General features: G+C 41.2%; 1 protein-coding gene across 4 annotated transcripts in view; it reads left to right on the top strand.

Moving 5' to 3' along the window:
* PIKFYVE (phosphoinositide kinase, FYVE-type zinc finger containing) overlaps positions 1-16,994 on the top strand; it is a 125,618-nt gene that overhangs the window by 86,851 nt on the left and 21,773 nt on the right. For all 4 annotated transcript variants that reach the window (XM_072121005.1, XM_072121002.1, XM_072121003.1 and 1 more), the window contains 2 exons: positions 5,491-5,655; positions 9,678-9,737. In XM_072121005.1, the coding sequence (XP_071977106.1) occupies positions 5,491-5,655; positions 9,678-9,737 (225 nt within the window). The remainder of the gene's footprint in view (positions 1-5,490; positions 5,656-9,677; positions 9,738-16,994) is intronic.

The raw sequence follows: 16,994 nt of genomic DNA, 5'->3' as shown, positions 1-16,994 counted from the left end.
TTAATTGATCATCATGTGTGACCATGTGCAAAGACAACAGAGGTTTTGACAATTTGATGGTCTTAAGCATTCAGTGCAAGGGAGGAAAGACATATTGGGCAGCAAAAATTGCTACTAAGGACATTTCCAAGCAATTTATTTAGAGAGCTCTTAGGTTGGAAAATCTTAATTCAGCAATTCTATTGTTAAATTTACGTATAACATTAGAGTTAACAGTTGTACAGCATATGGTTACATTAACAGTATATCCATGTAGCCTGGAATTATAATATTTAACCCTGTAAGTTACTGTGTGAGATGATATCCAGTATTTATGCTATGGGATGAATGGCCATACACTGTAGGGCCTTAAAGTAATTCACGGCTTTTGTATGCAATCCTTGTCAATTCCTTGAAACAAAAGATTACTTTCTAACATGAGATTACTTTCTTCCTTTTAAGATACAGTTTAATCCCCTGTCTGTGGGCATTGGTATGGTCTGTGTTGTACACAATCCATACTGCATGTACTCATGGATGGTTAGAAGTGATGTATAGCCTCACCAGCTGTCCTGAAATAAGGGATATTGCTCAGTGTTCACTATTATAGTATGTCATGTCTGTGATAAAGAATTCCCTCTGTCCCCTGTTACTAGACATGCTCTTTATAACAGACCATTACAAGGTTCTTCCGTTCTGTTGGGGGTCCCATAGCTCTTTCATACAGCTTGCTGCTCGCAGGATTTTACTATAATTCTATTTTCTGAGTGATGTGGCCTCTTGGGAGATCATTCCTTAACACTGAACATCATTTCATATGTCCTGTGGTTACTTTTTAAAATGGACTAATATTTACCACTGTGAAGCCTCTGCTAGTAGGACATACTGCACTTTCCCAATTTCCAAACAAAGGGCAATTTTTTTCTTGGGACTTTTATAACACTAATCTATTACTCTACCTGGGCACTTCACCCTAATAGGAGGGACTGGGTCCCGAGTGCATAGGCATTACATGACGGTAACACTGCCTGGCTGTGGCTACCAGGGTATTAAATCAAATTAGATATTGTGTTGTCTTGTTACCTGCATAATTGTCATTGCAGAACTTTTTATACTACTCTTCCCATTCTCTGTTTCTTTGTGTCTAAACTGCTGATTTGGCTCTAAACTGCTGATTTAAACATAGATTTGTGGAAAAGGCAGCACTCCCGTAATAAGGTGAAATGGTGACCTTTATTCCATGAAAGCATTTTTTTTTCATGCATTAAGATTTAACTTTTAACTTTTTGATGGATCTGTATGAAAGATGTCTCCAGGCGATGGGGGAGCAGGATATGCTTCACCTTCCCTTGGCCAGATCGCGGTCCTAGGAAGGCCTATCCAGCAGGTTCTCTTCCAGCAGCGCCTCGGGGGTTAATGCAGGGGACCATGCGCATGCACATCGGGTGGTGTGGAGGTTCGGGCACTGACCAATTCTAGAGTCATCTAGCTCTGAGACAGAAGTTGTAGCAGACTTGGCATCTGTTAAAGATCCCTGGGAGGAAGATTTGTTTACTAACCCCCCTGATGAGCACCTTGGTATGAGATGCTTCTTTTCATCTTATGACTTACAGAATTTACTTAAATCGGTTTGGGATACCTTAAATGTACAAGATGTTGTTGAGACCATACAGGACAAGTTGTTTGTGGGGCTTAGAGCTAAGTAAAGAAGATTTTTTTCCCCGTAAATGGGACGGTGAAATATTTAACCCGTCAAGAATGGAAGGAACCAGAAAAAAAGGTTATCTGTTTCTAAAGAGTTTAGGAACAGATTATTGTTCGAGGATAAGGACCTAGTGTGGACGGTTCAGTAACCAAAATGGCTAAAAAAAATTTTTTTTTAAAAGCGATTTACCATTTGAAGATGCAGCACAATTGAAGGGTCCCATGGATCGTAAATGTGACACCCTTTTGAAATGAGCCTGTGAGTCCGCAATAACAAATTTGAAATCAACCGTAGCTTCTACGTCCGTTACCCGCGCTTTATATTTTTGACTAGGGGAACTTGAGACACACTTAAGAGAAAAACCCCCTAGAGAGGAAATACTAAATTCCCTTCCTATTTTCAAATCCACTACAGGATTTCTAGCCTCCGCAGAAAATATTAGTTTTCAGCTAAAGAGTGCAGTCTTACAAATTTGGTCCAAAAAAAATTTTAAGTCAAAAAACTAATTATTAGGTATTCCATTCTAGGGTAATCTGTTGTTTGGCCCAGGTTTGGACTCATGAAAGGGCTTCGGACAGGAAAAAGGTTTTTCTGAAAATAGATTAAATAAAAAGGGGAGAGGGTTCCTCTTTAACCCCAAAAATAGAGAGTCGAGCAAGTGACATGAACGTGGGGGGGACGGGGTACTTCTATCCTTTGTACCCGTCTGGAAGAACGTGTTACAAGATCAGGTTCAAGATAGTGTTTCTAAGGGAACCGCCACAAAAATGTATGATTTCCTCCCAACCGACTCTCAATTTAGGGGAACATCTATGGGCCAACATCCAGAAGTTAGTGGTTATGGATGTGATTGTTACAGTTCCCCTAGCAGAAAAGAAGAAGGGATTCTTAACTAATAAAAAAATTAAACAGATGGATAGTATACTATAATTTCAAGATGGAATCCATAAAGTCAGAAACGCAGAAAAAAATTATGTTATGTGCACTGCCATGTGGGATCTCATCGGCCCTGAGAACATTTGCGAAAGTCATGATAGAACTAGTACAGAAGTTAATAAGAAGGAAAACTCTTATCTTCCCTTACTTGGCCGACCTTTTGTTGGTAGCTCAATCAGCTACAGAGCTGGAAGAAGCCAAGAAGCTAACGCTTATTGAAGCGGACAGGATGGAAAGTCAATATGGAAAAATCGGATTTCAACGGGGGAAAGGTCCAGAAGTTTCTAGGTGTACTATTAAACAATGTTTCTTCATTCCTCAAGACAAGCAACAAAAATCACACAGGGGGGTGATGAAGTTCCAACAGAAGAAACAAAGCATTATTTGATCAGCAATGAAAATACTGGGCATACATATCCTGCATCCCATGTGTAAGATGGCCGGAACCATATGAGGTCACTACATATTGGTACTAGTGGTCTGGAGCAAAAATCCCCTACGTCTAGACTGAAAAGAACAGATGCCTCACGGAGTAAAAACAGATTTGCTGTGATAGACAAAAGAAGTGAACCTGAAAAAAGGGGTTTCTAGAACCCCTACCCAGCCTTAACTGATTGAACCAACACCAGTCTACAGGTTTGGGGAGCATTTCTTCCTGGACTTAATCTACAGGGAGTCGAATCTGGGAAACTCTCAGCCAGTCAGGTGTGTTACTGGAGAACAAACACATCAGAGTGACAATGCTACTGCGGTGGCCTTTCTTCAGAGACCAGGGGGAACCAGGTCCCAGGATCTCTGTTATCTGTCCAGAAAGATTTTCAAGTTGGCCGAGCGAAATGTTCCATCTTTGTCGGCAGTTTATCTGAGAGGCTCTGACAATTTAGAAGCTGTTTATTTAAGTTGCGCACACCAACAAATGGGTCCCAATGGCGCATGCCCCATCCAGACCTATTTGCCACAAGGAACAACAAGGTACCCAAATTTTTTTTCGGTAGACTCCAGAGACCAGTAAGTGGGTCTGGATGCATTCTCACAGAGTTTGAGCTGTCATGTGCGTTTCCCCCGACTCGAGTAATAGCAAGAGTGGTGCAGAAACTACTCCTAGGACCAACAAGACTAATTCTAATCACGACATTCTGGCCAAAAAAGAACTGGCTCTCCTGAAAATTTCCTTGGAGAATCCAGTGTTCTTACCTCTCCAACCGTATCTTCACCCGATTCATCACCCAGATGTTTAAGGTCTTAACCTAGTAGCACGGATCCTGAAAGGTGTCTTCTAGAATCCAAAAGGCCTGTCATCAAAAGTAGTAGACACCATAATAGTTAGCAGAAAACCAGTCTCGAATTCTATCAACCAGAAGATCTGGAAGAGGTTCTGTTCATGGTGCGGATATAATATTCTGGATCAACTGAAACCAAACCTTGCTCAAGTTCCAACATTATTCAGTCGGGATTGTTGAAAGGTCTAAAACCAAATACTTTAAAGGCACAAATATCATCCTTAAGTATCTTCTTTGACGCATCACTTGCTGATCATCCCTGGATTAGAAGATTGATTAAAGAATATCTCAGGCTTAAACCTTCTAAAAGGAATACAGTCCCTCGATGGGAACTTACCCTTGTTTTGTAAGCCATAACAAATCCACCTTATGAGCTGTAGGCTTGGTGAGATACAGGCCTTATCATGTAAACACCCCTTTCTACTTGTCCTGGATGACAAAATCATCCTAAAAGTAGACAATTTCAAAAATGGAATTGTTTGGATGTTACAATCCGTTATGCAGTATCTAGAAGTAACAAAAAACTGGAGGAAGGATTCAAATCTCTTTCTTCAATTTTCAGGAAAAGGCAAATGTGTCAAACGCTTCAAAAAGTTTGATTTCAAGGTGGTTAAAATCAACAATTATTAGTGTTACTTATTATCAAATGTACCTTCTCCAGAATAACTTAAAGCACATTGAACTAAAGCAGTTGCAGCCTCCTGTGCAGAGAATCGAGGGGCATCACTGGACCAAATATGCAGTGCCTCCACATGAGCAAATCCATTAACACTCATCATTATAGCTTGAAAGTGGAGTCTTCCAAAGAGTCTTTGGTATGAAGATCCTTCAGGTGATGGTCCCTCCCATGCTAAGTCTCTAGGTGGGCTAGTGGGAATTAGTGGGAAAATAGGAATTAGGCTACATTCACACTACTGTATGAAGGACGTATATACGGCCGACGTATATACGGCCGATATGCGTCCTTCATAGACAGCAATGGGCGCGCGGCGCCCTACGGGAGCGGTACGGTGCAGCACACGTGCGGTACCGTACCGCTCCGTACCCGGGAAATAGATAGGACCTGTCCTATCTTTTCCCGTAATACGGCGCCGTGCGCCATGTATCTCTATGGAGAGGGGCGGGGGTGAGCTGCGCTCACCACCTCCTCCTCTCCCTGTGCACTGCCGTTGCCCGCTACGGTACAGGCGGGCAACGGCAGTGTGAATATAGCCTTACACTTGCCTTCCCTACTTCTATTTCATATGTAGTGGACCAAGGGCACTGGTATCTGCTATTTCTTGTTGAGGACCCAGGGAACCAGTGTTTGCTATTTCTTGTTGTGGACCCTTTTATTCGGTAACTGCTATTTATTGTTGTTGTGCAGGGTGGGTGTGGAACTGACATCATCTTTTATCAATATTTTTATGCTGCTTCCAGCTTTGCAATCAATTTTACCTGTCAGGATATTTTAATTGTCCGGTGATCTGAGTGGCCATATAATGATTTTTTAAAGATAAAGAAATAAGAACAATAAACAATAAGTAAAGTTCAGATAATATTTTGCTATGTCTTTTTATTACTTATGCAACTGTTTCAATTCTATTTCAGGTAAAAAGCCTTCAGGGGTCTTGTCATTTTTTCGTGGGACGGGTGGGAAGAGTCCAGACTTATCAGCACAGAGAAAGGAAACCTTACGAGGTGCTGACAGTGCTTATTATCAAGTAGGGCAGATGGGCAGAGAAGGAGCAGAAAACCAAGGAGCTGAAAATCAAGGTACCTATAAAATGTTCACAAGACTGGGATTCCTTTACAAAATCTTCTCTCTATCTGCAATGGCTTAAAGAGGTACCCAAACTTCTGGGATGCTAAACCACCAACAGGTCCTTGTGGACTGGTGGCTTAGTGGTCCATACAGCCCTATCCAAAAATCTGTTCATGGCTGCAATAAAAAAACAACTTTATGCATGCCAGGATACTATATCTCATGTCCACTTCAGTGTGTGTGCCCTTCATCCTTGGTGCCCAACTCCAGCTTAAATGATAAAGTTAAGTTTGTTTTATTTTTAAATAATTTTTATTTTGTAAGAAGAAATACTGTGATTGGGCAGAGTAGGTATAGGTGGGTGACAGTTTGGTGTCCCATTACCCTCTCGGGCCTGTTTATTGTCCTCCCCATCTCCAGCAAACCATTTGTAGCTGCAAATTTTATTAGTCTGTGAAACCAGAGGTGTGCTGCTGAAAATCAGTAAAACTGAATGTGAAGAAAAGTTCTTTGTACCATGTGCTTAGAATCTGATCTAGGGCTGTTTAAGACAACCGAGGCTGGTTTGTCAGTTACGAACATGCAGAGGGCGGATTTCGAATACTGAAAACAGTGCCATGGATGGGACTCTGAGCATCATAGTGTCCCTACCATGGTCATCTGAAATTGCCTTAAGTAAGAGGCCAATACAAGTGAGCCACAATCTGTGATAACCCAATACTCAGGCAATCTAAAATGGCCTCAAAGTTGCAAATAAATGGTCATGGCACCACCTAAATTATATTTTTTGTTTGTTTTTTAAATTAAAACAGTATCCCCCCCCCCCCATATATTATACAAATTCCCTATACACTGCTGTTTACTCCTTATATGGAAAGTTGGGGGTATTTATGGAGATATATTTGATTCATCACCGTTTGGAACATGGACAGCTTAGCCATGACAGATCCTCTAATGATGACTACCCAGGATGCAGTGCTGGGGGAATACAGGAGAATATCATAACAAGCAAAGTCTGTTTTTACTGGACTTGTGCTTCAGAAAGGCTGATAATCAGAGATGGAGGCTACGGAGGGTGAGATATGCTGAAAATGCTTGATGTCAGGGACATTTGGGTTAAAAATACGGATTTTGCTCAAACACTTTAAGACATGCTGACTGGTCCTCAAAGTTCACCTAAAATAATTAAGGGAATGGTCAAAGTGTTCTATTTCCAGTGTGAGATGATGGGTCCTGTACTGTGGCCTGAACAGTCAGCCTCTACAACTTTAATCTCTGAGTCCTAGTACAGCAAGGTAAAGATTTTGTCTACGGGGTTTGAAATTAATTAAAACTGTTTTTTCCTAACCACTACTTCCCATTTGGATGCCACTTTGGTTTCTGTCTTCATAGACCCTCTTGTTCTATTAAAAACTGTTCTAGCTACACACTCTCATCTGATAAATCTCCTCCAACGAGAGGACATACTTTCTTAAGTTACTTAGTTGGGACACCCCCTTTATTGGTGATCCATAGGATAGGGGATGACTTTCTAATTGGTGAGGATCTGACATCTGGGACTCCCCAAAACCCCATTCTTATTTTTGGGTACAGCAGCAGGCCGAGCGTTAGCCCTACTGCTCCTTTCAATTCTATAGGAACGTCTGGAGGTAGCCAAGTGGCCCCTTGTGACTTCTAATTACAAATATGTATGCTCTCTTCAGAAAATAAAGATTTTATGAGTCTCTAGAAGCTATATAGGGCCAGCTCCCCATAACACTACACCCATCCATGAAAAGTGATTTTTGTTGATAGCAATATAAAAAAATGAACCTTTCAACGTGTGTGTGTGTGTGTGTGTGTGGCCATTTCACATCTTTAATATGGTTCTTGTGATGCTCATTAATTGGATCAAACCAAGCGCTCAGGGCTACATTTTATCAGCAGGCGAATAGCAGGAAATTGTTTGAGATTCCCATCTCATACATATTCATGAATGTAATGCGGGCACTTTCCAAGCTTCCAGTAGGCTAGCTGCTTAACATCTGCATTTTGCAATCTGCCTGACATTGTTCTTCTTTACTTCACGATTTACTGAGACAGAAGGTCTCAGCCTCTGTGGCTTAGAAGATAAAAGTACATCTCTCATCTTTCCTTGGATCTCTGTCTAATCGTTGCATCTACAGTAAGAGTCTAGCAGAGCAATCTACAGCTTCATGACCTGTAATGTTATTTATTTCCCCCCTTGTGTCTTAATTTGTTGTGTACATTAGAGCTTGGCTCTCAGCCCCAATGTGCATCGGTATCTCATATTATTTATTACTACACTTAAAAGTTCCTTCTCAAAAGATGTAGTCACTGAATCAAGTCTTTCCCTTTAACAAATTATTCTTTATGTGCTGTTTTTGTCTTCATGGTGTAACTATTGTGTTTAAGAGTATATAGTGACAGTAATTCTCGATAAGGTCAGCTTTAAGAATTTCATTTCTTATTTACTGACTTGTGTTTTATAAGCCCATGACATGATGATTTAAAGACTGATACAGTATATATATTTGTAGACAGACATGGACAAGATTCTGCTGTGGCTTCCCTGACGTAATTGCAAACATGTCGCTTCCAAACTTGAAAGATTGTAGTGTGTTATCCCTTATGTATCAGTGGAATTTATGAATTGATCACTAATACTTAAACATCTTTAAGGTTTGGGATTTTGTTGCCTAAAACCGCTCTGAGGCTCTGATGGTGGCATGGCCTGTTTTTAGCTCGCTCCCATTCATTGGGAGAGGCTCGGCTGCAATTACAATCGCAGCCACTATCCAGCATATGGTGCTGCACATGGTAGACTGTGAATTAAAGGCAGCTCTATGGGGATTCTATTGCTTTTTCTTAAAATAGTTAGAAAGATATAGAGCCCACTTGAGTCATGCTTACATTGTTGCCTTAATGTTAGTATTTGGTAGTTTTCTATGTCATGTGGACTGGTCAGATTTTCTGGTTCTGTTAGGAGAAATTTCTCCCACATAGGATCTAGTGGTACACGGTAGGGTAAAACATCATACAAAGGGACTCCTTAGTCTTATTTCATCCCTGGTAAATTAGGAAGAAGCGGTGTGAATAGCTCTGATATTTATTGCACTTTCCCACTTTCCCTATTGTAAGTATATCTTTGTCTGAGAGTTTCCCATCTTTTTGCTAGTTTCTAAACTAGAACTTTCCTTTCTAATATTCTGTATTTGTTCTTTTCTTTTTTTAAAAAGTTTTTCATCCATATTATTTATGTGAGAGTGTTATCATGCACCAGGAGAAGGATCAAGATGGGGGGTGCAGGACGTGACAATAGGTCTGTAATGACGTTTCAGTTGTAGGAAATGTTGTTGAAATGAGGCCTGTTTAACATGATTACCTTAGAATGTTAAAATAAGTCATTGTTCCATATGTAGGTGCTCCTTTTTAACCCCTTAGCTCTTAGTATGTAACAGAGGAAGAGCCCGGCACGGGCTCGAAACGCGTATTATAAAGCTACCAAATTAAGGAACACCCTGGATTCTACCCTTTAGCAGCAAAACCAAATAGGTTTTTCAAAATCAGATGGGAAAAAAAGCACCTAAGAAAGCTCAGAAAACCTTCTGCATTGCTATACACTGCTTCTCTCAGTCTATGTATAGTGCAAGCTGCAGGGAAGCATATGTATGTGTGTAGACATTCTCTTTCCCGCTGAGTTATATGATTTCCTTGTATGAATGACCCCTAGCTCCGGATATATTTTCAGAAAGTGCAGTTTCAGAGCACAAATATGTTAAATATATATTACAGTTTAAGAAATAGTGTGCATATCTAAGAAAAACTGTGGAAGTACGATGCACATCATGGAATTAATACTAGATTGTCAGGTAGATCAATTGTGTCAGCTCCAGGCTCCTGCTTTCCTAATATCTTCTAGAAAATTATAGAACCTCTTTGATAAACTAATTGGAGAAAGAGAACGGTTTTTTTTTTTTTTTTTTGCAATGTCGTAACTTTTATTCTACTTAAATATTCTTTACTTTTTTAGATGACACTGATGGTGGGGATAAGCAGAAGAAGCTGTCTGGTAACCCCCATGTTGAGCTGCGTGAGTTAAACTATTGCCATTTATGAATATTTTATTTCTGAAGTGTTGTGTTGGATATTAGTATTTCAACTATGCTTTTTATGTTAAATCTTAAATAATATTTTAGTTATTTGTAGAGGATACAGAAGATATGTAAAAATTGAGTTCCAGCAAAATACATGCAGCTTCAGCGTGGCCTTGTCAGTCAACACAAAGCCTCTGTATATGAGCTGTCCACAGATGCTCACATGCTACAGCTGCAGTTTCATGCTGTAGTGGGTGTGCATACTGTGACCTCACTGCTGAGTCAGGCGGTGATGGGCGACACCATGTTTCACCAGGGAGGGATGCTGGTATAGTGGTGGCAAGTATGTCATGACAGCCTAATGTATATGTGCTGTAACCAGTATCTGTCATTATTTTTTATTGGCTAAATTATGGAACCAGAACATAGCAATATTTTATAGAAATATTTTCTTTTAGTTTCAGGTGTTGAAGTGCTTTATACATTTCTTGTAATTTATGGATCTAATTGTCATTACATGTAGTTCTTTTTTCCATTTTCTGTATTGTCACACAGTCAATTAGATGCTTTTGCATTGTAGCTTTAATTGCATCCATAAGCAAGTATGTTCTGTGTAGGAGTTTTCCTAGCATTTCCTACGATTTAGAATTCTCACGCAGGGCAGACAATGATGAGAGTGGCACTACAGCTTTTTCTGTCATTCACAAGATTTATAGAAGGCTGCTTAGTGTACGAAATTTGATCTGAGGCATTTTAGATGACTATTTTGCAGTTTGTGCTCATACAGTTAGGACATATTGTCAATTATTTATAATGTGCAAACATATTCTGCAGTGCTGGAGGCTTGTGACCAATTATATATGTTCTACAGTAGAAGAGCAGGTAAGCAACTTTAGCTTTGAAGAGTTTGCAGCCAGTAAGGATTGCTGCCTCCATTAACTACTTCTGTTACAGCTGCTGGGAACCTGGAATTCAGAAAACATTAGAGAGGCAGAACACTTTTCTATGTGTCTAAGTGACTTATGCATTTGTGATGTTCTGTACTGGAAGTGTTTGCATGTTTATATGTAGTTATCCAATACAATAACCGAAACCTGTCACAAAACGCACATTATTACTCAAGTTACTCATCAGATAAAATCCTTCTTGAAATTTACCTCATTCGATACCAGCACCGAATCTGAGTGATGTCTGCTGTGTAATGTGGCTGTCATCCACATTGTATGAAGAGGGCTGAGATCATATGCCTTCTTAATACATCCTTAATTATGCTAATTCCTAATGGACAGAAAATGGATTGATAAAAAAGTCCATTGATGTCAGTGGACTTGTAATGGCTTCCATTTATGTCTGTTTGTACCACTTTGGTTAGGCTGCCGTTATATGACTGGAAAAATGGATAGAAATTGGCAGAATTTTCTTTTCCTTTTTTTAGTCTGAAATAAAAAATAGGGCAGATGGGTACTAACGGAAGTCTTAGTTTTAGTATTCCATTATCATGGTGGAAGTCATGGTGGAAACATTTAACCGCTTATCAATTTATGATGTACATGTATGTCACAACGTCGTCATGGGCTGAGCCCTCTTCATATATGGTGGGTGTTTGCTGTATTATCCTTTCCCACGACAACCTGGAGTCTTTTAAGACTATAGCACCTGTAATTCCACAAGATCAGTTATTTATCCTTAGCATATTCTCCATATGCTACTATATTGTAGCATTCCAGTACAGGCAGTCCCCAGGTTACATACAAGATACTTTCCGTAGGTTTGTTCTTAAGTTGAATTTGTATGTAAGTCGAAACTCTATATTTTATAATGGTAGATCCAGACAAAAAATTTTTTGCCCCAGTGACAATTGGAGTTTCAAAATTTTTTGCTGTAACTGGAACAAGGATTATTAATAAAACTTCATTACAGACACATTACAGCTGATCATTGCAGTCTGGGACTATAGTAAAGCATCCAGAGAGCTTCACCAGAGGTCACAGTGGGCAGAGGGATCCGTCTTTAACTAGGGGTTGTCTGTAAGTCGGGTGTCCTTAAGTAGTGAACCACCTATATATGGTAGGAGTGATCAGATACCCTAGGGCAGTGATGACAAACATTTTAGAGACCGAGTGCCCAAACTACAACCAAGACCCACTTATTTATTGCAAAGTGCCAACACAGAAATTTAATGTGTGATTTATACTCCCTTCTCTGTCACAGCTTTCATTGATACCAGAACCCGGAGGACACCAATAAAGAACAAAATAGAAGAAATTTGGATGGTCATTGTAGCTTCCCTCCAGGGACCCATGGAAGAATTGTCAGGGCAGGAGCAGGAGCTACAATGATAATCCATATCTGCCCACACCTTTCCATTCCTCCAGTAGTCCCAGGTAGCGCTGTCACTTTAATATAGCTCTGTGCACAGCAAGTCCTGGGCTGTCTGGGACTGCAGGAAGACACATGGAGTCCTCTCTGGTGATGGCCTGGGTGCCCACAGAAAAGGCTCTGAGTGCCACCTCTGGCACCAGTGCCATAGGTTAGCCACCACTGCCCTAGGGTTAAAGTACCATGTACTCAACTTTCCAACGTTCCCCCGCAGATGGTAGTCGTCCAGCGGCAGGCGCAGATGGTAGTCGTCCAGCGGCAGGCGCAGATGGTAGTCGTCCAGCGGCAGGCGCAGATGGTAGTCGTCCAGCGGCAGGCGCAGATGGTAGTCGTCCAGCGGCAGGCGCAGATGGTAGTCGTCCAGCGGCAGGCGCAGATGGTAGTCGTCCAGCGGCAGGCGCAGATGGTAGTCGTCCAGCGGCAGGCGCAGATGGTAGTCGTCCAGCGGCAGGCGCAGATGGTAGTCGTCCAGCGGCAGGCGCAGATGGTAGTCGTCCAGCGGCAGGCGCAGATGGTAGTCGTCCAGCGGCAGGCGCAGATGGTAGTCGTCCAGCGGCAGGCGCAGATGGTAGTCGTCCAGCGGCAGTCGCAGAATAATCTGGCGCAGAAGAGAACTGTCTAGTTCTACACTGCACTGGTCTAAAAACCCACACGTTAATCCATCTCCCCAAATGTATTATGCTGAAGTCGTCCTGGATTTTATCTTGTGTGACAAAATTGGAAATCTGCAGTGGAAATAGGGCACCTGTGGCTGTAAGGCCTTCCATAGATGAAATACTGTCTCTCGGTATGCATGACTAATCATTAGCAGATAACTTCACACCAGCCTCATATAAATTACACATATAGCCTGTTTATTGGTTTATTTGCTTGCACTGAAGGATTTCATCAGATATTGTAATTAATAATTTTCTATAATATATTTCACCTATCTTAGCTTTGCCCTTGTGTCCTTTCATTTCACACTTCAATTGAGGAAAATTGGCTTTGACCTTGTTCAATTCAGACTTAACCCCATTTCCATCATCCTAGAGAATGTAATGTCATTATTCTCTCTTGGTAGTTTTTCCTCTAAGGATTTTATTGTTGCCTTTATTGATTACTTTAATGCTATCAAAGAGGTTAACTGTTTAAGAAAACCCATTATGATGATGCACATTAGTGAATTCAAAGTTAATAAAGGGCATTTATGTCACTCAGATCTCAGGATTGAGCTTGTTTCTAATGGCTCTATTTTGTTGGCTTCATGAGGGCCTTGTTATGGAAGCATCTCCCATACTTTTAAGTATAGGGCAGCAGACCCACAATCAACCTGGAGTGGTTAATAAAAATAAGAGAAGTACCAGCGACGTCACTCCACGTTGCCATGACAGCCTCGGGTCTTGAGAAGATCCGAGGCTGCTTCGGGTTAACCTATTCATTACTACACATTAGGCATCGACACATCCGAAAATGCCTGATCTATCAAAATATAATAACCTTTTTTCACTGCGTCTAACCCCTTCCCAGTACACGGCATGAAATATTTAATACCACCATTTTGAAGTGCAATTTGTTTAGCAGAAAATAAGCCATAACACAGCTCTGTACATGGGAAAAATAAAAAAGTTATAGATTTTTGAAGGTGGGGAGTGAAAAATGAAAACACAAAAACAAAAAAGGGCTGCGGTGGGAAGGGGTTAATACGTAGATTCATGGTGGTAGGTTTCCTTTAAGCTATTAATTATGAGTCTGCACGGTCAATGCTCCAAAGCCGGAGGTACTGCGCATGGGCAGACTATCTTAAGTAAATCTGCATATTCGCCAAATAAAAGTTATTAAAAGACTGCAGGGATGTAAGGATTAGCCCTTAAAAGGGCTATCCTCACATCCTATAGGTGCACCTACCACCCGATCTACCTTTTATAAGTAGATCCGTGGTGGTAGGTTTGCTAGTGGTAGGCTCAGCCCCATTTTTGTATTCTGACTTGCGTCGCTTTATATGGTTATAACTTTTGAACACTGTTACTTATCAAAGCGGTTCTGAGATTTTTTTTTTCCTAACATGTTGTACCTTATATAATTTAAAATAAGCTGAGGAACCTAATTTAAACAAAAACAACAGGGAAAAACTTTTGACTCGAGTATAAGCCGAGGGTGGGAAATGCATTGTTCACAGCCACCAGCCAGTAGATAGCTGGCCAGCCCCCTACTCTACAGTATATAGATTGCCAGTTCAGGCTAATACCCTGACCGTGGCATTTAATAGGTTAAACACCCGCAATCAGAGCCCACTCTGACAACGCATGTTACTCTGGAATGTTGGCTGACACCCGGAGTATTCCGATGCCGACCCAGCTCCAATCTCGACAACTATAAGGAAAGCCGAGGATCAGGATAAATCCTTTTATATAAAGCCTTTTAATGAAAAGTGAATGAAACCAGTTAATTCTCCTCACTGGTGCAAATTGGGAAATTATTAACACCAGTTTCTACCAACTCGAATCCCCGAATAACGAAGTCCCAGCTCACACCAGTGTTCAGATATCCATTATTTCAATCCAATATTAATGGAATTGGGCAGAACCAGGTAACACAAGCCCAGCAGAAGTGTTCACATGGAAAATCAGTGGACAGAGGTCAGAATGCAGGTATGTCCTGGACCAAAGGCTGTGGTAATCTAATTATATCTGTTATCACCGGCTTTCTTTCTTTTAAGATAAACTTTTATAAAATTATGCTAATTAGCCAGAAGGTTACTATGTTACACAGCAGATTTTCCAAACACTGTATAATAACTATGTTTATTTACCCCTAACAACTGGTAATTCTGCCTTTTTCTTGAATGCTGGCTGTGTGGTCAGTATAGCCCATGGCATCTAAGCAGTTTGAGAGGGAAAGGCTCTTTTTGGCAATCCAGTCTTGTCCCCTGCAGTGAGTTGTTGTGGCAGTTGGGAAGCTAACAAAAACCCCTGTATGTGAGATACTGATATTAGGTTGCCTGTTACTTCAACACTAAATTTTTAAACTGTATTATTGAAGTGCTTGATTCCCATGTCAAGTATGATAGGAGAAACAAAACTCTAAAGGGACCAACAGGGCTATGTATATTACTATTTTAAAGGGAACCTAATTTCAGGTACTAGGGTAATGGCATGCCACCGCAGGTCTCATTATATACAACACAAACATGTATATATATGACTAAGATTTTGGTGCTTCTTTTTTGAGAAAACGCATTTAGATTTGGGTACCTATTTCTATTCAATTTCTGGCACCGAAGTCATTTGGGCAGCCCAAGTTATGGAGACACCAATTGAAAGCACTCCTCCACCTGCCTCCCTTGGATGTCCTCGGTGCCTTAGCCGAAATTCTGCTCTTGAACAGAATAAACAATACATTGAGTAAACAGTAAACCATGTGCAGTGCTTTATTCACTTTGTGATGACATCTACAAGAGCCAGAAGATAGAAACTTATGTCAATTATGAGCAGGATTTTCGCCAAGGCAGTGATGGCTTTATGGGACAGGGAGGGGCAGAAGTGTTTTCACTGGTGACTCTGACTCTTGCTCCTTACTGAGATGCCCACATGACTCGGGCTCCAGTTCTAAATGTTGTTGCTCAAAAACGAAGCAGCAGATATCTTAGTAAATACGTGTTAGTGTTGCGTATAATGGTACCTGCAACAGTTGCCATTAAAGGGAACCTGCCACCAGGGACCTCATTTTCACTAAGGACAGGTTGCACAAGCCCATCACACCTGCAATGCAAAAATGCCTCTCTTTAGAAGCATTAGCATTACAATATAATTGTATGTTATAACTTACCTTGCACCCTGACAAAATCCTCTTTGTAGTCACAGGGGTTGGGCTTTGGTTTGGATGCATTTCAAAATACATATGAATTGTCTGTGTTACTCATTCCTCAGTTTTAGGCCCCCACCTTTGTGCTCCTGTACTGCTCCTCCTGCTCCTAAACAGAGGTCACTGGCTGGTGAGCCGACATCAGTGGGGGGGGGGGGGAGCTGTACAGAAGCACAAAGATGGAGGCAGCCTGCAGTACAGACAAGTCACATGTTTTTTGAAATGCATCCAAACCAAAACCCAACCCCTGTGACTACAGAGAGGATTTTGTCAGGGTGCAAGGTAAGTTATAACACACAATTATAATGTAATGCAAATGCTTCTAAAAGGCAGAGAGGCATTTTTGCACTGCAAGTGTGATGGGCTTCTACAACATATCTTTAGTGGAAATGAGATCCCCGATGACAGGCTCCCTTTAAGGTCATATCAGAAATTCTGCTGACAGGATTTCCGTTTAAATTTTGAGTTGGAACCACAGGTAATGGTACAAAGCACATATTGGTAATAGATGTCCATTGTGTTCTCCTAGACCTCTTCAATATTTGGTGTTTCTGCTGCAGTTTTCCTGTGTTGCTATGCTGCAGTAACAGTGCAGTGCTAGGTCACCCTTCATATTGTGGTATTGGTAAAAATGAGTATTTATGTGTAAAACTTGAATCCTAGAGTATTTTAAGCAACATTGGAGATAAATCGGGACTTGTGCACCAGTTTTTCTGCTGATGCACAAGCCCCGAAATGCTCGCAATTCCTGGTGCAGGGCCCTCTTATGTGTAGGATTTTAAATGGTTAATGCAGGGGGCCAGAGTGGGCCAGCTTGGGGCACCCCTGCCTTGCACCTGCGCACTACCTATAGCCTGTGCTGGAACTGACGGGAACAACAGGCAGGAGCTAGCACAGAATTGACAAGCAGTGTTTCCCCCCGCTAGATATGATTAGGCCGAAGCCTCTCACTGGTGCATCCTGGGTTGGGGTTACCATACGCACGATTTGCCAGCACATGTTAAATCCCCCGCGGTGTTCTACTCCTTAGT

Source organism: Engystomops pustulosus, chromosome 8, assembly GCF_040894005.1.
Source record: "Engystomops pustulosus chromosome 8, aEngPut4.maternal, whole genome shotgun sequence".
Classification (NCBI taxonomy): domain Eukaryota; kingdom Metazoa; phylum Chordata; class Amphibia; order Anura; family Leptodactylidae; genus Engystomops; species Engystomops pustulosus.
The sequence above is the reverse complement of the archived record's forward strand: the minus strand, read 5'-3'. Positions and strand labels throughout refer to the sequence as shown.